Genomic DNA, 23,216 nt, shown 5'->3' with positions numbered 1-23,216 from the left:
CTTAAATACTCAGTAAACAGAGTTCAACTTCAGAAACCAGAGAGAGGATTCTTACACTAGGACTAGTATAAACACGCAGTCAGGATCACACCCATGCTTAGGGTTACTTGTATAGAATGTGGAAACAAGCAGGAATTTGCCTTTAATTTTTTTTTCCATTTGAAAAGTCTTTACCCACTGAGATGTTTTAAAATCTTCTTTTTCACATTTGTATCCACCCATCCTACCACTTCACACTGTGAACAACTTGAGAGTAGAAATGAAATCTTATTCTTGATACCTTTGTTGTGTAAATTGTACCTGATACTTGAGCTGTTCAATCAGTAGTTCTTTAATAATTACTATCAGCCCAGCCACTAGATGGCAACACAGTTGTATGTGTAGAAGTATAGTCTAGCTAATTGGAATTCTACCTGGCCTTGAGTAAACAGGCAGGTTTCTAAAAAGTTATGTGTACGTCTTATTTTGGTAAGTGAAGTTATTTAGAACCTACAAGAACAGATGACTATAACTTTATTGCCAATTATATCCTTACAACTAAGAATCCTTTTTGTAAGATAAATTCTCCCTAAGTACAGATTTTTCTATATTGAGCAACACCTGTGTTTGTCTAAGAATGCCAGTCTCCTGTTGCATCCTATCAGAAGGACTTTTCAATGGCCTAAGTGCCTTAAGCACATTTCATTCTATAAACCAAAAGCCTACATTCTCCCAAAGTCACTTGCTCAATCTTTTGCCCCACCTCCATAGTTATTTATAGTTTTTAAGATGAGGCAAAAATACCAGCAAATGTTTTGCCTGAAAGTCATGGAGACTCTGGAGGCAACCAAACCCATGTCTCCATTGCTATCACTCAATGGATGTGTCCCTGTGCAGGTTATTAACTTCATTAACCTCAGTTTACTCATCTTCCCCCAAATGAGGATAATATTATCTACTTCATAAAGTGAAAATGATTAAATGAAATAATGTCAGTGGAATAATATCTAGTACAATCATTGGTTTATAGTAAGGATTCAATAACTGGTAACTGTTACTATTCATAGTCTCTAAAGAAAATCTCACCCACATTATTACTTGGTTTATTTATTTTATTCTCCCGATTTAAGGCCTTCAGCAATTAAATTAAGTTCATAACACCAGGTTTCATAGCGATAGGCCATGCGGATTTGGGCAACATTTGTCTTCCGGATATCATTTCCCATAGGGCCTTCCTCAAGGTAATTGTCACCCAGAAACTTTACTTTCTCCTGTAAGAGAAAAAAGGAAGCAGAATGATTGTTGTCCCTTTATCCTGATACAGACTATAATTATATCTTCTTCCTCCCCTATACTGCTTGCTGACAAAAGGAAAAAATAAAACATTAAGAGCACTCATCCAGTGCCTCAATGTGCATGGTCTGCTGAGAAGTCAAGTGTATTTTCTTTGCCTTGCCAAAGGCACAGCCAGAGCAATAGAAGAATTCTTTCCAGTGTATCCATAGTAATGGCATATGATTTGTGGAATAATTTTTCTACATGTTCAGTACTGTCTTTTCAGTACTCAGTTACCAGATCCCGTATACAGAAGGGCAACCAGTCAAGGACAGGTCTACCTCATGAGAAATTCCACATTGCAGAACACTGTTTCTTGCCACTTCACACATATCACAGGTACTAAGCTTGAACACTTGTGCAGCAATGGCATATTCCTCCATTAGGGGCTCCTTGGATTGATATTTAAACGAGGCAAAAAAAAAAAAAGAAGGAAAGAAAAAGAATGAATGAATGAATGAAAGAAAAGAACAAACATATATATTTTTAAATAGCATGCGTCCTGCAGAAAAACTATAATGAAATCCCTTGATTTGACTTTAAAATTCTGGATGGGCAACAACAATCCCACCAAATATGCTTGTATTACTCAAGATTCCATATGTTTACCTTGGTGAAGTGGAATTGCATTGGGTCATCTGTCGACAGCGAGATCATTAATCCCTTCTGGAGGAAATCTAGAAAAGGATTTTTGGCATATTCTAGAAATAAGCTGTTGTTACTTAATGGCGACATAGCGATGGGAATCTGGGCTAAGAAAAACAAGTACTGTAACACAGGACTCTGAAAAGGAAAAGTGAAAAACAATATTTAAGGGTGTTGAAAAAGGGATACAAACTAGAAATGTTATTCCCTCAAGTTTTAGCTTTGAACGGAATGATCACATGTTCTTTAAATCCCTTAGTAAAGAAGAATAATAGTTTTTTTTAAATATAAACACTAGTTAGAATAAATTTATTTGGGATCATCAGCTTTCAGAAGCATTGGGTCAAACCAAATGTTTTTTTTTACTTGCCTAAGTTAGATGGTCTGTCTCAGGGAAAAGACTTCACCTTGAAACGTTTTTTGCTTTTTTTTTTTAACTCAGAGCTTATTCAACCTTTACTTTTTATTTTTTTAATTTATTTTTTAAAGATTTTATTTATTTATTCATGAGAGACATAGAGAGAGAGAGGAAGAGACACAGGCAGAGGGAGAAGCAGGCTCCATGCAGGGAGCCCGATGTGGGACGCAATCCCCGGTCTCCAGGATCACGCCCTGGGCTGAAGGCAGCGCTAAACCCCTGAGACACCTGGGATGCCCTCAATTGTTTTTTGCTTTTTGTTTTTTTTCTCTACAAGAAAGTTCTGACTCTCAAAAGAGGCGTTTGAAAACATGATATAACAAGAAATCTGGCAAAAACCAGTTTAAGGTAAGCCAAGTGCCTCTGAATTATCCCTTGTCAGAGTTCTAAAATGAAAATCCAAAGACCTGCATTAATTCATCTCTGCCATTAACTGGTTAGGTAGTCTTGAGCAGCTCCTTTGACTTCTCTGGCCTCTCTGTAAAATGAACTGTACTTCATAACCTCAAAAATCTTTTTTGCTCTGCTTTGATTCTGGTGTTGATAATGACTTGTGACAAAATGATAAGGAAAAAAAAATTACTCCTCTAGCTCCAATATGAAAGTTAATATTCGGAAGAGAGTCTCCAACTCACCTTTTTTAAATTCAGGCCATGAGAGATATTATCTGCTGTCATGAATGCTGTCATGAGATGGGTGATAGCCCCAGCTTCCCCACAGTGAGGTCGGAACAGGAATGTATTCATGCCTCGTTCCCTAGGGAAAGGGAATTGGCATAGTAATCACAGGTGGCTGACTAGGACCTGGTAGCAATTCTGGGCATGGAGTGATTTACAAGAAAATCTGGTTGAAAAAAATTAACATTCTAAAAGGAAGTGGGGGCCTCTAAAGGATTCAGTAAAATGGACAATTCCAAATCATAATCTTAATTCTTCCTGAACACAGACTTATGAAAAAAGAGGCAGCGAAGGATATGAGGGTATGGAGGAAAGTCAAGATCTGATTACCTTCAGTTTCAGCAGGAAATTTACCAATATTACCATGTTCTCATTTCTCCTACTCACACTTTTGAGGGGGAAATGTTTCCAGAAAACCCTGTTATAACAGTCTTCTATTCCTTACCCAAGTTTATCAAGAAGGGTAATGTGTGGAGTTTTATAATTGTACAGTGATTAGTATCAATTCCCAAATTTCCAAAGAAAAGGGACTGTGAAAGTTACTGACAGCTCCAAAATGTCCATTCCTGCTACTAAATAAAGAAACTGAACAAAAAAGACAAGGGAAAGAAATGTCTGATTTGGGCCAGTCAGAAGCATCCCATCAGGACAGTGGGATGACCACCCAGGGACCAATGTCTGAGCAAAGAGATGTGTCAAATAGAATCCTCTCCTTCCAGCTCCAGTTCTCGTCTACTTACTTTCTCAGGCTGTTGAGCACCACGATGTTTGCATACATGTAGTAGGCATAGTAGGTGTAAGATGGATTCTTTACCATTGTCCACTCCTGGGGCTTGGGGCTCTTGGAGGAAAACATGTGGCCACTGTGTTTGGATTCATCATCCACACTGTCAAAGCCAGTAATCTGTCCAGAAAAGTGAGCCATGTAATGGGGTCAATCCAACTCCTCAGACAAGCTTTCAGCTCCCAAAGGCAGCAAAAATGAATCACAGCTAGGTGGGAGTATGGGTTCATGCACAGCAATCGGAAGGCCTAATGGGTCATGCTTACATGCTTGAGGAAGACACTGAGGTTTGGATGAGCCTGGGGGTTGATGGTGGCCTCAAACACCGGCATGAAAACATTCTCCAGCATCTTTCCAAAGTGTGGAAGGAAATTCTTAGATCGAAACACATCACTAGAGGCAAGAATGAAGAGAATTTAGGAGAAAAATATTTTTCGTATTGATAGCCCCTGGATGAGGGAATCACAAGGCCAAATGCCATGTTCAGGAAAAGACTGTGTCCATTCTAGGGACACACTTCTTGGTTAGCCATAGGAGGGATTCAGTTTAGAATAGGCATAGAGATACAAATTTCTTGCTGTACCAGTTGTTCCCCTCTCTTCTACAGACCCTCTGTGGTAAAAATATTAACCTTCCCAGCTAAGTCCAGATAAAAAATGAAGAGTATAGGAACTATGTCACAGAAGATTCAGGGATTTATTTGTGGTGTGTAAGATGGTGAGCATGAACTAGTTATTAAGAACACTTCTGGGATCCCTGGGTGGCTCCGCGGTTTGGCGCCTGCCTTTGGCCCAGGGCGCGATCCTGGAGACCCGGGATCGAATCCCACATCGGGCTCCCGGTGCATGGAGCCTGCTTCTCCCTCTGCCTGTGTCTCTGCCTCTCTCTCTCTCTCTCTCTCTCTCTGTGTGACTATCATAAATAAATAAAATAAAAAATATTAAAAAAAAATACTTCTGATGTCCTGAAGTCAGGGGCAATCTAAGAAACTAATACAACACTCAAATATATGCCATGCACTCTTTTAAGTGGCCAGAAATATTGGTGAATTAAATCCTCATAACAACTCAATACGTTAGGTACCATTATGACTCTATTTTAAAAAATTTTTTAAATAAGCTCTATGCCAGATGTGAGACTTGAATTCACCATCTAGAGATCAAGGGGCACTTGCTCTACTGATTGAGCCAGTCAGGCACCCCCATTTTAAAGATGATGAAACAAAGGCAGAGAGAGCTCCTGAAACTTGCCTAAGGTCACACAGCTAATAAGTAGTAGAACCAGGATTCGGATACAGCCAGCCTAGGTTCAGAGTCCATGCTTCTCACTACCACAACTACTGCCTCTCTGCTTTAATGATACTAGACAGGAAGTTCTACTCCAGTTAAAAAGTTACTTTTTTGCCTAAAGAAACAGGAAAAAAATTCTTGCATTGCCAGGAAACATAGAACACAGAGGCAGGTGACCAGAAAATATATAAACCCTTAAGTTGGATAAAAGATCAATGACACTGAGCATCCCTGAGCAATTAGCAGGTGGTAATACCATTGATAAATACTCATTGGTTATGGAGATCTTGAACACTTGGGCATGAGACAATCAGCAGATGGTAGTAGAGGTTCTTTTTTTTTAATTTTTAATTTTACTTTATTTATTTATGATAGGCACACAGTGAGAGAGAGAGAGAGAGGCAGAGACACAGGCAGAGGGAGAAGCAGGCTCCATGCACTGGGAGCCCGACGTGGGACTCGATCCCAGGTCTCCAGGACCGTGCCCTGGGCCAAAGGCAGGCGCTAAACCGCTGCGCCACCCAGGGATCCCGGTAGTAGAGATTCTGATACAAGAAGGCTACATCCCAGTCCAGAGAAGCATGGGAAAGAATGAATGGGGTACCAAGAGGAAGACCAAGAGAAAGAAAAAATATAATAAAATGTACATAGTTCTTATCCTAGCTAAGTTTTAAATATTCTCACTAAGTTATTCTGTGCTCTGCCTAAAGTCCTGTGTTTTATTTATTTTAAAATATTTTAAAAGACTTTAGTTATTTGAGAGCGAGAGAGAACACAAACAGGGTGGAGGCAGAGGGAGAAGCAGACACCTTGCTGAGCAGGGAGCCTGATGTGGGGCTCGATCCTAGGACCCTGGATCATGACTTGAGCCAAAGATGGGGGCTTAACCGACTGAGCCACCCAGATGCCCAAGTCCTGTGTTTCAAAACCACAAAACCCAAAAACTTTCTGGTTAGAAAACTGAACTGAAATGATCTTCCTAACTCCTGTCTCTGGTCAAGAGTGCTGAACCCAGAGTGGACAAAAGCAGGCACCCAGGGCCCGGCAGCGAGTGCCACTTTAACAAAGCTTGTTTGTGTCTACAGGTGCTGCTGCCTATTCTTTGTGTGGGTGGAGGAGGTGAGACAGGTGGGATGAAGTCAGGCTTTAGGGGCTCCAATGGGAAGATACATACTAGATCCTGGGGACCTGGATCATCCATGTCATGTTGTGGCAGTAGATGCGGTTACGGACGAACCAAGTGGACAGTTTGTCCCACTCATCAGGACTGCGGCCGTAGATTGACAGGCGGGGCTCTGCGTGCTGGTACTTGGCCTCCAATAGGTCTGCACCTACTTCCTGCAAAGCCAAGAGAATAGTCCAAAGCCAGGAATTCGCACAAGTCCCTCAGGGATCTCAACCTGTGGGGTCTGGGGAGAGGAGGTAGATAATAAGGAGATCAGAGGATGTGGAAAGGAAGTCAGAGGGAAACTATTCCACGTTAAGATCTAAGGAAATTGAGAGATGAAGGGAATCTAATCAGTGAGGGATTGATCAGACGTAATGGAGTCCAGAAAGTAAAAACGTCAGACAAAGGATGCTGAGGTATCCTATCCATGGCACTTGCAAAAGATGTTCAGTTGTTCTTATGCCTTCTATTTTCCGAAGCACACATCTCCCAAGCCCACCATGTCATTTCTGTGTCCTAGTGCTCGGGCTTTGAAGATGAGAGTGAATTCCGATCCCACCTCTTTCCAGGCTTACAACTCCCAGAGCCCAGAAGAGTCCTTAATCAGCCCAAGTCCACACCCTCAGCTTCTCTAGCCTCGGAACAGAAGTCTTTTAAAAATCATTACAGTGGGCATTTCCATTCTTATATTCATGTCTGTGATGCTTGGCCTCAGGGATAGCACACCTCCCCCTTCCTTTGTCTCCTACCTTTCCTTCCTTTCTTCTCTCCCTCCCTCCCTTCCTCCCCCTCCTCAAGAACCAGGCCAAGTACCAGAGATCTGGTTGGTTCCTCCTCACCTTGATGATAGTGGCAAAATATTCTCCATCAATATAATTGTCTGTCTTTAGATAGAGGTCTCTTAGCTCACTTGCTCCTACAGGATTGTATTTGTCATTGAACTTATCAAAACGCTGGAAGGTCTGGCGTCCCTGGATTGGAAAGCAAGTGTATCATTATCAGAGCTGCTAGGACATAGAGAGCTGGGGAATGGCCACAAGCAGCAGGGGCCTGGGAACAGGGCAAGGGGTTGGGCTCCAAGAATGGAGTCTGGGACATTTGACAATGAGTGAACCTCAAAATTGTCTGTGGGTGCTTTCAGCCAGCATGGTCAGCCAACATGGTTTAAGGAGGCTCTGAGAAGGGGGTAGTTTTTAGGAGAAAGGCATGTGGGGTATGGGTATGAGCATGAAACTGGCATGATCTTTTCAACCTACAGCATGAACATCCAGAGAATCAACAGTCAGGTCATAGGGATGCATTTTTAATTTGGCAAAAAGTTCCTTCAGGGTCAGATTTTTCTCCTTCGTGCTGTGGACCACTCTGTCAGCATCAATGTGGTAAGATTTCTTAATAAAGCGCAGCAGATGTTTCTGGTTCATGCAAGCAGCTGCATGGATATGGGTGTCTACCTGCATGTACATTCAGAGAAAGAAAACCAGCAATCAGCCTTAGTTACCCTGCTCTGTTAGAGGCTATGGCGCCTGCAAACCCCACTAAGGCAGGAGAAAGGAATAAATAGTGGGGTGTGACCTGACAGCTGGTGAAGGTGTCCCAGCAGAAAAGAACCCATAGCACTTTTTTTACGGTTGAGAGAATGTGACCAGTTAGGTGGATGTAATAGTAATACCCATTTCTCTTGGATATATCTGTACGTCCAATTTACTCCCCACATTTGATCCACAGAAAATTCTTGAGGACGATTCTCCACCCCCCAAATGAAATAACTACCACAGCTGTCAGCCCCAAAGGGAGAAAGAATCGAAATGATGAAGCCATGGCCTGGTGGTGGCATTTAGGAGTTGAATATATTTATGATTGCAATTTTATAAGCTGGACATTTGATAGATTACACAAGGTTATGCAGGTGGCTGAGCCATGATTTGGTCCCAAATATCTGCTTGTGTATGGTCTGTCCTCACTTGCAGTGACTTACATGCCCAGAACACATCTCGCAAGTATTTCTAAGTTGATTAGTTTTCCATATCCTTAGCGCATTTGATTCTTCTCATAGTCCTCGTGAGCTAGACTGAGCAGATATATTTCCCAACTTTACAAATGAGGAAACTGAAACTCAGAAATATTTCATCACTTCCCCCAATATCTTAGAGTCAGGAAGTAGAAGGAAAAGGACAAGAATAAAGATCTTCCAAATCCTAAAACAGCAGTTTTTGAGATTTCATTTGTTTTGTTATTTTTGTTGTTCACAATCATTGTAACTTTTTATGGCAAGAATGTAGCACACCTGTCTGTGTGGAAAACAGCAGAAATGGCATTTTAACCTTTTAGAATAATTCATCTGCTTTTGCTAAATCCATTGGACCTCTGGGAATCTTACAATTATTACAGAGAAACTATCTTTCTCATCCCACTCAAGAACTAATTGGGTTCGTGTTTTTGCCCAGCAGGGACCTCTGAGCAGTGACAGTGTTTTACCTTCCTGCAGTTATAAAAATCTCGGTGGGGGTTGTTCTTTAGCTCCTTTAACTCATCCATCTCGTTGAGCATCTGATGGACCTGGAACTTAGAGGAGAGGAACTTCAGGCGCCGGTGGGTGTAGGTCTTACTGTGAAAAATTAAATCATGTAACTCTGAAACATTCAGACACTGAAGGGAGATAGACACAATTTCAAACCATCACGACCCTTATGACCTACAAGAAATAATTATGGGAACAAACATTTCAGCTTGCAGCTAATCTCATTTGAAGAGTATTGAGCTCCTGGGGGGCTCAATCTTTTTCATCAAAATTGGACAAAATAATGAGGGGGGGTTTGGGAAGGCATTGAAAAGCCAGGGGAGAAGGGTGCCTGGCTGGCTCAGTCAGACGAACATGCAACTCTTGATCTCAGGGTCGTGAGTTTGAGCCCCACATTGGGTGTAGGGATTACTTAAATAATCATCATCATAATAAAAGGCCAGGCAGGGATCCCTGGGTGGTGCAGCGGTTTAGCGCCTGCCTTTGGGCGCGATCCTAGAGACCCGGGATCGAATCCCACGTCGGGTTCCCGGTGCATGGAGCCTGCTTCTCCCTCTGCCTATGTCTCTGCCTCTCTCTCTCTCTCTCTGTGACTATCATAAATAAAAATAAATAAATAAATAAATAAAATAATAAAAATAAAAGGCCAGGCAAAAGAAAATGTTGCTCAGAGCAGAGGGCCCTGGCTTTGGAGGTGGAGGATTTGGGCTTGAATCCTGGCTCAGCCAGCTGTGTAACTTAGGGCACGGCACATCACTTAACTCATCAAAGTTTCAGCTTATAAAACTCCAATTATAAAAATACCCGCCTCATAGAATCATGGTGAGGAGGGAGGAAATAATGTGCACGAACGCTTTAACATAGTGTTTGAACATAGTATATATTCATTCTTACTAGGAGTTGTAGTAGTGCTAGTGGTAGGGATGGGGGTAGTAGTGGTAGGAGGAGTAGTTCAGGCATCATTAAACACTTACACAGGTCCTTGGGCAATTAAAGCAAGTAAAAAATTCATGTCATCTAAGAAGGTGTCCAAATTTAGATAAGGAAGTGGCTTGGGCTCATCTTTGCTGGCTGCTGCTTCATTAGGATAGACATACACTATACCATCCTTCATTTTGAGATGATAACCGAGGTTTTCCGGGAGGTCATCTGTTCGGAAGGGGTCTTCTCCATTCTTCGTAGGAGGGGTAAAGACTTTTTCAATAGAACACAGAGTAATATATCAAGAAATATGATAAATGGCCACATAAAAAGAACCAAAATATGAAATGCTGTAAGAGCTCATTCGTTTGGAATCCTGTATGTCATAAGTTATAATTATCCAGTGCTAAGCTAGAGTTTATTTTTATATTATTTTCAAAGGTGACTAAATTAGTAGTGTAAAATAACTATAAGATTTTATGTAGTGTAAGAATGATTTTCCAGTTTTTTAGAAGTACTGTTCACATAATTCATATACAACTCACAAATAATTTTATTTATTAAAATAGGTTATCAAAGACTTCTTGTTTAGAACATTTTATTAGCTTATAATAATTGCATAGAAGTAAAATTCAAACTACAATTAAAAAGTAGAATTAAAAAGAATTTTAATAAAGCCAACCTTCTCTGCAAGACTTAATTTAGAGTGGTTATTTTTAATAGACTTTGTTTTTTAGAGCATTGTAGATTCATAGCAAAATTGAGCACCAAGTACACAGTCCTAATCACCCCCACCCCAGGCACTGCCTTCCCCACTATCCATACCCTCCACCAGAGTGGTACATTTGTTACACACACTGACAGGTTCTAATTACCCAAAATCCATAGTTGACCTTAGAGTTCACTCTTGGGGTTGTATATGCTGTGGGTTTTGACAAATGTATAATGACAGGTATCTACTCTTTTTTTTAATGATTGTATTTATTTATTCATAAGAGACACACAGAGAGAGGCAGAGACACAGGAAGAGGAAGAAGCAGGCTGCCTACGGGGACCCCGGGATCATGCACTGAGTCAAAAGGCAGATGCTCAACCACTGAGCCACCCAGGTGCCCCTGTATCCACTCTAATAGTATCATACAGAATAGTCTCACTAAAGACCTTTTGTGCTCCACCTAGAGTGGTTTAAATGGAAATATAAAATAAATTCTTACCATAAGAATCATAGTTCTTATTATAACTATAACATGTTGCCCACCTTTTAAAGCACATACAATTTCTACCAAAGGAATTGAGATGGGATTTTGTGTAAATATCCCCTTCTTTCCAGTGCTAACAATTTCAGTCTAAGAAAGTCAAGAACAGGGATCCCTGGGTGGCGCAGCGGTTTAGCACCTGCCTTTGGCCCAGGGCGTGATCCTGGAGACCCGGGATCGAATCCCACGTTGGGCTCTCGGTGCATGGAGCCTGCTTCTCCCTCTGCCTATGTCTCTGCCTCTCTCTCTCTCTCTCTCTCTCTCCGTGTGACTATCATAAATAAATAAAAATTAAAAAAAAAAAGTCAAGAACAAATTTTATGTTGTCATGGCCTGTAATGCACTTAGCCTTTACTTTCAACAAGTATGTGCCCAAGGCATCGGAAAGTCTCCAGTTTCCAAGGGATGACTAATGGCCAGAATGGGAAAAATAGTATAGAAAGAAAAAGTCATGTATTTTCTATTCAAAACTGGGACCTAAGGTACATGAAAGAAGTGAAACAATATGTTGCTGTGTCAAATCTTAATTTTCAAAACTTTACACTTAAACTTCCTAGAGAAGTAAAGCATAATTTATTAGAAACAGAGGCAAAACAGATATCCTATGTGTCGATATTATAGAAAATAGGTAAACTGGTTATACACGTTACCAAATTGGATACATGTTTAATATGATTTTAATATTAAAAGGAATTATAGAGAAGAAGTTACAGAACTGGAAATCTTTAATGATAGAACAATCTGAAGGTCATAAATACTTTAATATTTGCCTCCCTTGAAATTTCAATCCTAGAAGTATAATCTGAAAGATGTAAAGCAACTGCACAAAGATGTTTATACAAAGCTGTTTATTGTAGTCTTATTGGAAGTAAATTTTTAAAAGTTAGGAATCTAAATGCCTTAAAATGAGAATTGGTTAAACAAATTATAATACAGTGATACAATAGAAATCTGTATAATTATTAAAACCTGATTATATAAGGTTTTATAATGTAAGCAGGAAGTAAAAAGTGAGGTATGCAAACAAAGTACTATGGAAAGTGAAAACATATAGTTTAGATTTATTCAGAGGTAAGAGGAAAGCAGGAAATGATAGGATCTGGGCTGTACATTGAAAGATGACGTTGTATCTGAATATTTGGACATATGGTGAAAAAACGTACTATTCCCCTTTTCGGGCATGGGGAATGCCATGACAACAGTCCAGGGTTAGGAAAGTTCTGAGCCAAATGGAGAACAGGAAATACTTCCAACCAGAACAGAGGTGGGGGAGGTAAGGTCAGTTTATAAATAGGTTTAGGGTGCAAGTCCAAAAATCAATAAATAAAATGGAGTTCGGAGGGCAGCTGATGGGAGGCCTTGACTGCCAGGGTAAAGACTGGACTTATTTTTGTGGGTAATGGGCAGCAATTAAGGTTTTTGTTAGGAGAAGAATATGCTCAGATCTGTGTTTTAATAACTGGCACTAAAGTGAAAATGAATCAAAAGGGAGTGAGATAAAATTTAACAGAGTAGGTCAGAAACGATGGAAATTATCTGGACAAGGTGAAATAGAGGCCTAAATCAGAGTTTGGGGAATAGCCAAGAGGGCACATTTTGAGAGAATTTATATGGAATTAATCATGTGATTATGCATGTGGGCAAGAGAGGCAATGGAGCCAAAGACGACTATTTTTAGACTTGATTATTTATGCAATAATCCCTCTTTATCCGTAGGATATATGTTCCAAGACCCCTCGTGGATGACTGAAACTGTGGATAGTACTGAACCCTGTATATACTATGCCTTTTCCTACATACACATATACCTATTAATGGGCTCCTGGTCTATCAACTTACTCATTTTTGTATAGATTAGGTACAGTAAGAGATTAACAACACCACCAAATAATAAAATAGAACTATTAGAACAGGGATCCCTGGGTGGTGCAGCAGTTTGGCGCCTGCCTTTGGCCCAGGGCGCGATCCTGGAGACCCGGGATCGAATCCCACATCGGGCTCCCGGTGCATGGAGCCTGCTTCTCCCTCTGCCTGTGTCTCTGCGCCTCTCTCTCTCTCTCTGTGACTATCATAGATAAATAAAAATTAAAAAAAAAAGAACTATTAGAACAATTTACTATAATACAAGTTAAGAGAATATGGTCTCAAAATGTATTTTTTTAAGATTTTGTTTCTTTTGAGAGATAGAGGGAGAGAGTGTAAGTGCGGGGAGGGACAGAGGGAGAAGGAGAGAGAGAATCTCAAGCAAACTCCCTGCTGAACGCAGAGCCCGACGTGGGACTCAATTTCACGACTCCTGAGATCATGACTTGACCTAAAATCAAGAGTCAGATGATTAATCAGCTGAGCCACCCAGGTGCCTCTCTCAAAATATCTTATTGCCCCATATTCACCCTTCCTCTTATGACGATGCTAGGTGGTAAAATGCCTACATGAGATGAAGTGAGGTGCATGACATAGGCATTGTGAAGTGTTAGACCACTACTACTGACCTGACAATAAATCAGGAGGACCATCTGCTTATGGACCTTAGTTGACCTTGGGTAACTGAAACTGCAGAAAGCCAAACCATGGGTAAGGGGGAGGGGGCACTACCACAATCTAGGGGCATATTTGATGTTTAGTAGTTAAATCTAAAGATCTATTTCATACACCTCATAAGAAAATTACTTACCTGGATAGAAGCTCTCATTTGTTACCCAAGCCTCACCCTCAATGTTCCGTAAGTACTTGGAAGGAGTTTTAGGGAACCTTTGAAATGACTTCTGCATATACTTCTCCCGTATACACAATGCCCTATATAGACCTTTGCAAACCACTTCGAAGTCTTCAACTGTCACCTGCCAAGAAAATGTCAGAGTATCAGAGTTGTTCCTGTGAAAATCCAAGAAGTGAGTGCAGTTTGTCTTTGGTAGGTCCTCTCTCTCCTGGCTGTCGCTGCCCATGCCGAGCGTTGCCTGCCTACCCGGCTGCTTCCTACTTGACTTGGGCCCTGGGTCCTCCTCCAGGAGCAGGTCTTGAAGTTTGTCCAATTCTTCCATTTCCACTAAAACTCACCTGTTCTACAATTCTTTACAACTTGTCTTGTTTGGGGCTTTTGCCAGAAACCAATGATTATCTAGCAAATGTGATGAAAAGATCCCATTCTAACATGGAGAGTACTTTCTTCCTTCTAGGTAGTATCTGGATGTTTTACGTATGGGCTTCTGAAGACAATATTTCAACTGAAAGATGATGATATGACTCTAATTTGAGAATTCAAACTACTTTTTGGGCAATGAGGGCAATATTCAGGGATGAATAAAGTATCACACATCCCTCCAACCCTGTCATGCCCTGCCTTCTGTAGCTATAGATGGATCAGAGCATCATTTATTCTTTTGGATGGTTTTAAACTTTTAAAAAAATATTTATTTATTTATTTATTTATTTATTTATTTAGGAGAGAGCGGGGAGGGGCAGAGGGAAAGGAAGAGAGAATCTTTAAGCAGATTCCCCGCTGAGCACAGAAGCTGACATGGGGCTTGCTCCCAGGACACTGATATCAGGACCTGAGCCAAAACCAAGAGTCAGACGCTTAACCAACTTCACTACTTGGCCACCCCTCTTCCAGATGGTTTTATTTTTTTAATTTTTTAATTTTTAAAAAAGATTTATTTATTTATGATAGAGAGAGAGGCAGAGACACAGGAGGAGGGAGAAGCAGCCTCCATGCCAGGAGCCTGACGCGGGACTCGATCCCGGGACTCCAGGATTGTGCCCTAGGCCAAAGGCAGGCACTAAACCGCCGAGCCACCCAGGGATCCCCTCCAGATGGTTTTAAGGAGATTTTTATCAGCGGCTAAAAATAGCAAGATTCTAGAGTAACATTTTCTTAGAATTGCTGGAAATTTCCTAAACTGGCATCTCCCATGCCTCATCCCCAAGTCCTGGCTGGGCCTGGCATGCCCAAGGAATCCTAACTTGAAATCATTGAATGCTCATCATCAGAGCCCAAAGACCTTCTGGGACCAATATAAGCGTGTTCCCAGTGTTTGAGGTCCAGATATTTATCTTAATCAGTTGAACTCTTTAAAGGCCTGCTGACCTTGACCAAGAGAGTCTGGCACAGGTGCTAGAGTTAGAGTTCTGCTTTCAATGTGGCATGCATTTTCCTTTGCCATGTAAGGGACCACCAATCTATCTTTTCCAGAATAAGAGTTGGATCTTATTCACCTAGGTGTCTTCGGCACTTAGCACACAATGCCTAGCGCAGGGTAGGTGCTCGATAAGACCTGGTTAAATGGAATCATTTGATTATCAGGGATCAATGGCTTTGGAAACTTAGTTCTGATCCCTCTGCCTCTCTGTTCAATTACAAGGGAGAAGACCTATGCAGCACAGGCTATAGTGTGGTAGAGTGTTGCTCATCAGTTCAGTCACATTCAGCCAACAGGTATAGCAACACATTAGTTCTTCAAAGACTCCAGGCCAGGTTTCAGGTGCCCTCCAGCTTTCAGAGGAGAAGCAGCTACTCCTTGGTTTCTGTAAACCTTGTCCTTCCAACCTTCTTCTTTCTTTTCATTTTTTTTTTCTATCAAGCACAGAGGTACCTGTTTGTCTCTTCGTCTTTATGTTATTTTTTTTTAAACTCCAGAGTTCTCCAAACTTTGTTTTCCCTGTCTCTTTATTAAACATCTCCTTTCAGTTATGTACCATAGAAAACACCTGTCATATACAGAGCACCCATGTTATCATACAGAAAGTGAACAAACAAGAATCATGTTCATTTCCCTGCTCTGTCACTTTTCAGTATCTTGGGACTGACCCAAAGTGGGTCAGTTACATGAGAAGGGGGCTTAGGACTGGTCATTAAAACTATATTTGGAGCAGAGACTGATAGCTAACCATCAGTTTCACCAATATGATGCTGATTCTGCAAGTCCATGTGGCAGAGATTTATTAATTGCCAACTGTTCTGGATAGGACAGGCAGGTCAAGTTATTTGTGACATGAGTTTACTATCCCTGTGGCATAACTCAAGTCTATTCCAGGCAATCATCTACTGTGTAAGCATATGCAATGAAATCGGAGATGACCGTTGGTCAAAATAAAAACAAAACAAAAAACAAAACAATAGCCCAGTTAGAGTCTTCTAGATTCTCTCTCATCTTCCTTCTTTTCTCGGAGCTCTCCACTCTTCTTGTCTCATTTCCCTGTCTTTCTTCCAATCGGTTTTCATTGATTGGTTTATGCTACCAGCAGCCCTTCTCTTTATACTAGGGCCCATCTTTTCCCAAGAGCTCTCTGTGCCTCCCAAGGCTCACTCTCTGTCTTTGTCATATCCTCAGTGAGACTAGTCCACCAGTTGTTCACATTGCCTCCTGTGCCAGAATTTGTCTAGTGTATTATGTAACACACACTGCATTTTACCACATATTCTCCATGTGGTTGGTAAATGAGCAAATGAGATAAGGAGGGTAAATGATGTAAAACAAATATCAGTTATAGCTTATTGGTATTGAGAGGCAATTAGGAAGTATAACAAAGGACAAGTTAGTTCTCGCCTTCCTCAGTAGGAAGGGGAGAAAGGGAAGGAAGCTGAAACAATCCAGCTGTGTCTTCCCAGCAGCTGTATCTGAGAGGCAAGGAGCAACTCACCCCCGAGGCATAATCACCAGTGATCTGCACTCTCTGGAAATCAGGCACAGTCTGGTAGGTTGGAGATGAAGAAATGTATTCATCGATGTGGGACAGTTTGGTGGAAGACGCTTCACTTTGTGGAATGGACAAATTAACGGTCTTTCGTCCTTTGAAACGCCTTTTTCTGGGTTTGAAATGCAAAAACAAAAGGATTTAACTTTGTCCTCCTTGGGAGTTTCATTGTAATAGATTGATATTTCACTTTCCAATTTCATTTTCGGGACAAAATGTGAAAATTAAAATGTCAGTGGGGTATCAGAAACAGGATCCAGCCATATGGGAAGAGGTATCTATATGACTATTCCCTTCTTCCTGGTACCCCTTGGAACAGTGGGCCTTCGGGAACATGCTAGAAGGCTTTCAGCATGATCTTGTTCTTCACAGGCAATCTGCTCTTAGCAGATGGGCAGACTGGGCACCACCATTAGGATAGGTTATGTCAGTTACTACCTGTGTCATTCTGTGTTTATTCCTAAATTCTGTGAGCCTCAGTTGCCTCGTTTGAAAAAATAGTGTAATAATGCCTACCTTATAAGAACTTGGTGAGATTTAGTGTGTGGAACTTATAAGTTGCTTAATTAGTATTACTTTCTCAGATCAACAAGTATTTATTGAGTTTCTGCTTTTACCCAAGACTTTAGTTAGGTCATACGGGGCATGCCCAAGAAGGTGGATTGTTGTTCTTTCCTTAAAGACGTAAAAGCAAAGGATGGCCAGGGCAGGAGGGCAGAAATGAGGGTTCTATCGCCTGGAGGGTGTCAGACTGGTTGGAGGGCAATATTCATATCAGACAGCACAATGCTAAGTTTGGCTCAAACCGAACTCTGAAGATGAGGCTCTTGAGTTCTGGTTTCTATACCTGTTGTGTGTAAACTGAGTGTCTGCCCAGCCGCCATCAGCCCATTGTGGTTTGGAACAATTGCATAAGAGCTCATGTCCTCTTGCTTAGGTAGAGAGGGAGGTTTCAACGAAAGGAAGATGGATGAGCACAAGAGGTCTACTGTCTTCTTTGTAGTCATTGTTAACCTTGTCATAGCTTATACAGGGCTGGGGGGGGTGGTATTGGGGAGAGTGAGGAGGAGTTTTTAGCTCTAGCAGAGGTTCTCCTCCATATTGAATCATCATTCAGACTGAACCATCTGCCCTGACATTTCCCCTTCCGGTGTCTCTGTGTCCCAACAAGCCCCTTATACTGCTTACCTCCTGCCTTCTACAGAGGTGGACATGGCCTCCAGGTGGAATATGTGTTCTTGCATCTCATGATGAGAAATTGGGCAGACTTCATCCACATCAAAGGGGGAAATTTCATGCCGGCCTCCCTCATCTTTGACTTCAGAGGCAAACACTTTTTCAGCAAAGCTGCGTAATGTGTCATCAATTTCTAAAAGAAGTTTTCACAGATTAGCATGTAAGCCCTTTGTCAGAAATCGTCAGAGAGTTCCTGCTGTGTGTAAGGCACAGTGTTAACGACTGCCCTGGGGGTGTGGGTCTCCTATATTCTAACTAGTGTCTCAGAAACGTGTTGGAGCTCAATGCCTGCTCTCTCTTTAGAGGTTTCTGGGCGAGTGGCTTGGAAATCCATTCTCAGAGACACAGGGCAGATTCTTATAGCACATCTCAAGAGGTCCTAAAGATGGGATTGGCTTCTTGTGGGACTAGCACTTAATATAAGATCACCTGCCTCTGGCAGGGCTAAATCTGACTTCATAGTAACCACGCAACATAGTCCTTCTCATCAGATTGGCAGAGTCTGATGGTTGTGAAGATGTGAATAGGATTGTCAGTCAGTCCTTGGAGTTTTTCTTCATAAATAGAATCAGGGAAGTAGGTAGTTCTGAGAAATAAATGTGTCCTTTGGGTCTTTCTTCCCCATAGAACACATACTGTGTTTCTCTCACACATAATTTCAAATCCTGACAACTTGATATGCTGGTATGTGCGGAAAGGGAGGCTCAGAAATTTACTACTCAGATCCATTTCTTGTGGACACATAGCCCTTAGAAAGCCAATTTTACTTTTATATGCCTTAATTTTCCATCCTTTTTTTTAAATTATTCATTTATTTTAAGTAATCTCTACACTCAACTGTGGGACTCGACCTCACAACCCTGAGATCAAGAGTTGCAAGCTCTTCCAACTGAGGTGCCATTCTTAGAATGGGTGGAGGAGTGACCTTTAGTGTGGCAATGACTAGCCCCAAGACTCTCAAGATGTACTAATTTCAGTACTTAGGGTCATGATGGCCATCAAGTATCTGCTCTTCTGTTAGGTTCCACTGCATTTTCCACATACCCAGTTGTTTTCATCTGAATAGTCATTACCTCTAATACTTAAAAATCTCTTGACATTTTCAGAAAAGAGCCGGAAGCAAATAATGAGGATGGCAAACAGCTATCTATTTGAAACAACAGAGGATGGAACATTCTTCATAAAATGACAAAGCAAACTGCATGCAAAAAGAAAGATCCCTTCAATTCCGCCCCATTAATATCTATACAGATTTCCAAAGTGCCACATTTTCAATTTTAACCAAGTGTGATATGCTCAAGTCCCTGTTCTGCACTTACCAACACCTTTGTCTTCCTCTGTCTTAGTTTCCTTATCTGTTAAGTGGTAATACTAATACCTACAAAACCTCACTCATAGGCTGTTGCAATGTACATGAAAATGCTTTACAGAGGAAAGAGCACCAGCTCAAACTGAATAGTGCAATTTGATAGCATTGGTCAGACAGATATTCGGGATTAGCTTTGGGCCATTAAGGAAAGGATAAATGATATGATTTAGTGTAGGCTGAAGCATACATTGGAAATTATAGCAATTGATTCATAACTTCACCAACACTGTCGAATCAGACTGCTTTCAAAACCTGACTTGTCACAGGAGAATAACAGAAATCCACTATACTGGCTGAACTTCATGTGTCTATTTGCCTCATTAAACTCAAGCACTGCCTGAAGCTGAAAATTATCTTTGGATGCTATGGAGTGGTTCTTTGATAAGTATCACAATCCACAAAGGACCAAATAGAACCCCACGTAGATACATTTGATAGCCTGAGAATGCCTCCCAATCCCACTACTAACTGATCCCCAGAAATTAATATCACTCGTCCATGAGAATCACAAGCAAGCACATGCACCTCAAGGATGAATAGCAAGCAGAAGTCAGAGGAGGCTTCATGCACCATGAAAGGCAAATAAAATTAGGCTAGTTGGTTATGATGATTATGAGGAGGATGAGGATGAGGATGAGGATGAGGATGAGGATGAGGATGAGGATGAGAACACAACTGGCTTGTCATAGTGGGTCTGTGGCAATGCTGTTGGAAGTCTCAGGGACAGTAGGGAAATGGATGCCCAGAAACCAAATCCTACTTGCTTGAGATCTGGCTCTTCTGGAACAAGAAGTAATTACCTAAGACTGCACATATTCATTTGTTTCATATTTTTAAACATTACTATTTTTACTAAGGTTGCATCTCCCTAGGCCACTATAGACAGTTGAAAACTAGAAACTCTTCTCTCAAGAAGTGGTTTACATGATGCCCCCAAATTATATGGTTGACGTTTCCTTCCACTGAATCAACCAGTTGTTTGGACTTCATGAAACCACAGCTGAAATTTGACTCTTAATTCATGAATTCTGCCTTTCAAAAATATTTCAGGGAGTGGTGATGACTGTAAGAAGGAAAGAGTGAAACTGGTATTTCCAAGATGAGTAGATAAGATCTGATGACAATCTGAATCCATGGGATAATAAAGGAGAGATGACTCCCTTGGGTCTGTATAGATAGATAATTGTTGAATTCTTTTTTGAACATATTGCATTTGAGAGAATGGAACATCTAAGCAGAAATGTCTTGAGGATAGGACATCTAGATTTACATATGGAAAGATTGAGCCAGAACACTAAACAAGGAGTGAGAAAACGTGCCTGTGGCGGCTGTGTGATCTTGGGCAAACCACATAATCACAGGGTGCCTTGATGTTCATCATCATAACAGGAGAATGCTAATAATAATAATGTCAACTTCAGAGAACTGTTATAAAAATTAAACAAGAAATACTGTAAAAACTACACAGTACTATTAAGAAGTTGGGAATTATTATTACCAACATGGGAAGTGCAAGATTCTTGAGAAAAAAAGTATCATGCTTGCCTCTTCACTCAGCAAATCCAGAAAAGCATGCTTATTTCCCAGCAGTGCTTCAGGGGTGTGGGAAAGACAGGTCGTAGGTGTTTTGTCTGCTACATTTCATCTCAGAGAGGAATTCCAAGTCAGACCTACTTATCCGTTAGCTAAAGGATGGAGGGGAACATAGAGTTATGGTTTTATCTAAAGCAAGATTTTATTTTATCTGGTCACAAAAATTGACCATGAAATGTTTTGCCTTGGAGCTGAGGATTTCCTAAGGCAATATCCAATAGACCCCCTTGGCTAATCTATATCTAAAGAAGAACATCATTTTATTTTATTTAAAAAAATCAAACGAATGCCCCATGAAGTTCTCTTTATTTATTTTTTAAATTTTTTTTTAATTTTATTTATTTATGATAGTCACAGAGAGAGAGAGAGAGGCAGAGACACAGGCAGAGGGAGAAGCAGGCTCCATGCACCGGGAGCCTGATGTGGGATTCGATCCCGGGTCTCCAGGATCGCGCCCTGGGCCAAAGGCAGGCGCCAAACCACTGCACCACCCAGGGATCCCCTGAAGTTCTCTTTAAAAAATGGTTTTTTTGGGGGGAGTCCAGAAAATCTGTGAGTTCATTTGCTATTCTATGTAATATCTATGGTCACTATTAATCTTTTTCTTTTCAAATGATTTTATTTATTTGAGAGAGAGAGAGCATAAGCAGGGGGAGGGGCAGAGGGAGAAGCAGACTCCCCGCTGAGCAGAGAGCCTTATGCCAGGGGCTCTATCCCAGGATCATGACCTGAGCCCAAGGCAGATGCTTAACCGACTGAGCCACCCAGGCACCCCAGTCATTATTAATCTTTGTTGGCTTTCAATGGTATCATTTAATAAACACTGCTGAAAAATACTCATGTTTCTGAATTAATGAATAGTATCATTTTTTAAATCGATACTTTGGCAAATAGCAGGAAAAATAGTCCAACATACTCACGTTTTTCTTTAGCTGTATAAAGTAAAATAAAACAAGGTAAAAAATATAAACAACCTTCAGAAGTCATAGTGGCTGTTAATCAGTGCTTTGGAATAGAAACATATAGACTGGTACAAGAAAAGGGTGTGATGGAGTGTGTTATCATAGCTCATTCTTCCACTCACCTACAGTTTGCTGCCATAAAATAATCTTAGGAGTATGGCCATAACACTCCCTTTCACTTCTTTCCCTTTCTAATGTGTTTTTTTAAATTTATGTTTATAATCTTAAAGAGGTACTCTTTGTAATATGTGATTTTAAAGAAATCTGATCTAGAGAAATGGATACTCTTACAATGCTGGTTGCAGGTAAACTAGAATAGCCCATTTGGTAAACAACTTAGTAACACCTACTAAACAGCCATTACTGAGAATCTATCCTACTGATTTTCATCCTTAAAAAAGGAAAAAGCTTTAGGTGCAAATATTGTTCTCAAAGTATAATTATACTTACCCAAACTGTAAAGGACCTAAGGGATTAGTTAAGAAAACTAGATTATTACACAGCCATTCACAATGGTGTTTAGGAAGAGTTTAAAATACCATGGTAAAATATTAAGTCATAATGGTAAGCCAAAAAAAAAAAAAAAAGGCAAGATATAAAGTGACATATATAGTATAATCACAACAATGTTTTTAAACATACATTAAGTTTGCATAGAAAATAGATTGACATGTGAAAAGTGGTATCTTTGGATAATGGGACTGTAATTGTTTTTTTCTTACTACTACTTTCCTAGATTTCCCACTTTCTCTACATGAGTGTTACTTTTATTTTCAGTGTAATTTCTCTTTCGTATTTCACAGGAGACATGTATTTCTTTCATAATGAAAAAGACATTATTAGTCTAAAAAATTACTATGCGTACAAACCTGGATCATGATTGGGTTAATATTTCCACTATGCTCATGGTTGTCAACTAATCCTATAGCTAGAGACATGTACGGGACCCTTCGCAGAACAGTGACTGGCACAGGCTTTGTTTAGACGAGCAGAGTAGATTTTAAATATCTTCCAGTTTTCAAACTGGGATCATCAAAAATGCTACCACATGACACAGTTTTAGGAAATTGCCTCCCTTCCAGAACTAAAAAGAAAAAAAAAATCCTTGAAAATCATGTCATGCTTCTTCCTGAAAAGTATTATCAAAGCTACTCTGATCCTAAATAAAGGATCGTCAAGGCTGTCAAGATACTTAAAGGAATGGTTGCATTTAAAAGAATTGAGCTCTCCAAACACTTTTGCACACCTACCTGGAAGTTTCAACAGAGGCATTGTTGCCGGGGTCCTTGATTCTAGGATAGCACAGTAGGAAGGAGGAGAGAGGAGGCTGTGGGGATGACTGCCTGACTATAAAATACCCTGACAGTCATTT

At 40.6% G+C, this 23,216-nt stretch overlaps 1 protein-coding gene across 2 annotated transcripts; it reads right to left on the bottom strand.

Annotated features, from left to right (window-relative positions):
- Positions 1-1,070: 1,070 nt before the first annotated feature.
- On the bottom strand, positions 1,071-23,216 carry AMPD1 (adenosine monophosphate deaminase 1). Of its 2 annotated transcripts, XM_072769690.1 has the most exons (16): positions 23,095-23,131; positions 21,803-21,814; positions 17,873-18,053; positions 16,631-16,796; positions 13,665-13,830; positions 9,788-10,007; positions 8,771-8,900; positions 7,552-7,746; positions 7,135-7,266; positions 6,302-6,465; positions 4,105-4,231; positions 3,795-3,958; positions 3,013-3,133; positions 1,924-2,097; positions 1,596-1,706; positions 1,071-1,250 (listed from the first exon to the last, which is right to left on the bottom strand). In XM_072769690.1, the coding sequence occupies exons 1-16, from the start codon at positions 23,114-23,116 to the stop codon at positions 1,092-1,094; spliced, it is 2,244 nt and encodes a 747-aa protein (XP_072625791.1). In that variant the 5' UTR covers positions 23,117-23,131; the 3' UTR covers positions 1,071-1,091. The 2 variants fall into 2 exon arrangements, with proteins under 2 accessions (XP_072625791.1, XP_072625792.1); XM_072769691.1 differs by lacking the exon at positions 21,803-21,814 and having other exon boundaries at positions 23,095-23,216.

This window comes from Canis lupus, chromosome 12, assembly GCF_048164855.1.
Source record: "Canis lupus baileyi chromosome 12, mCanLup2.hap1, whole genome shotgun sequence".
NCBI lineage: Eukaryota > Metazoa > Chordata > Mammalia > Carnivora > Canidae > Canis > Canis lupus.
The sequence above is the reverse complement of the archived record's forward strand: the minus strand, read 5'-3'. Positions and strand labels throughout refer to the sequence as shown.

Excerpts from the sequence above, each read along its gene's own strand:
- AMPD1 (XM_072769690.1), bottom strand. The coding sequence starts at position 23,116 with ATGCCTCTGTTGAAACTTCCAG. Across the intron at positions 16,797-17,872 it reads ACCTCTGTAGAAGGCAGGAG|AAAAAGGCGTTTCAAAGGAC; the intron begins GTAAGCAGTATA and ends TTTCAAACCCAG. Across the intron at positions 8,901-9,787 it reads TTAATTGCCCAAGGACCTGT|TAAGACCTACACCCACCGGC; the intron begins GTAAGTGTTTAA and ends AATTTTTCACAG.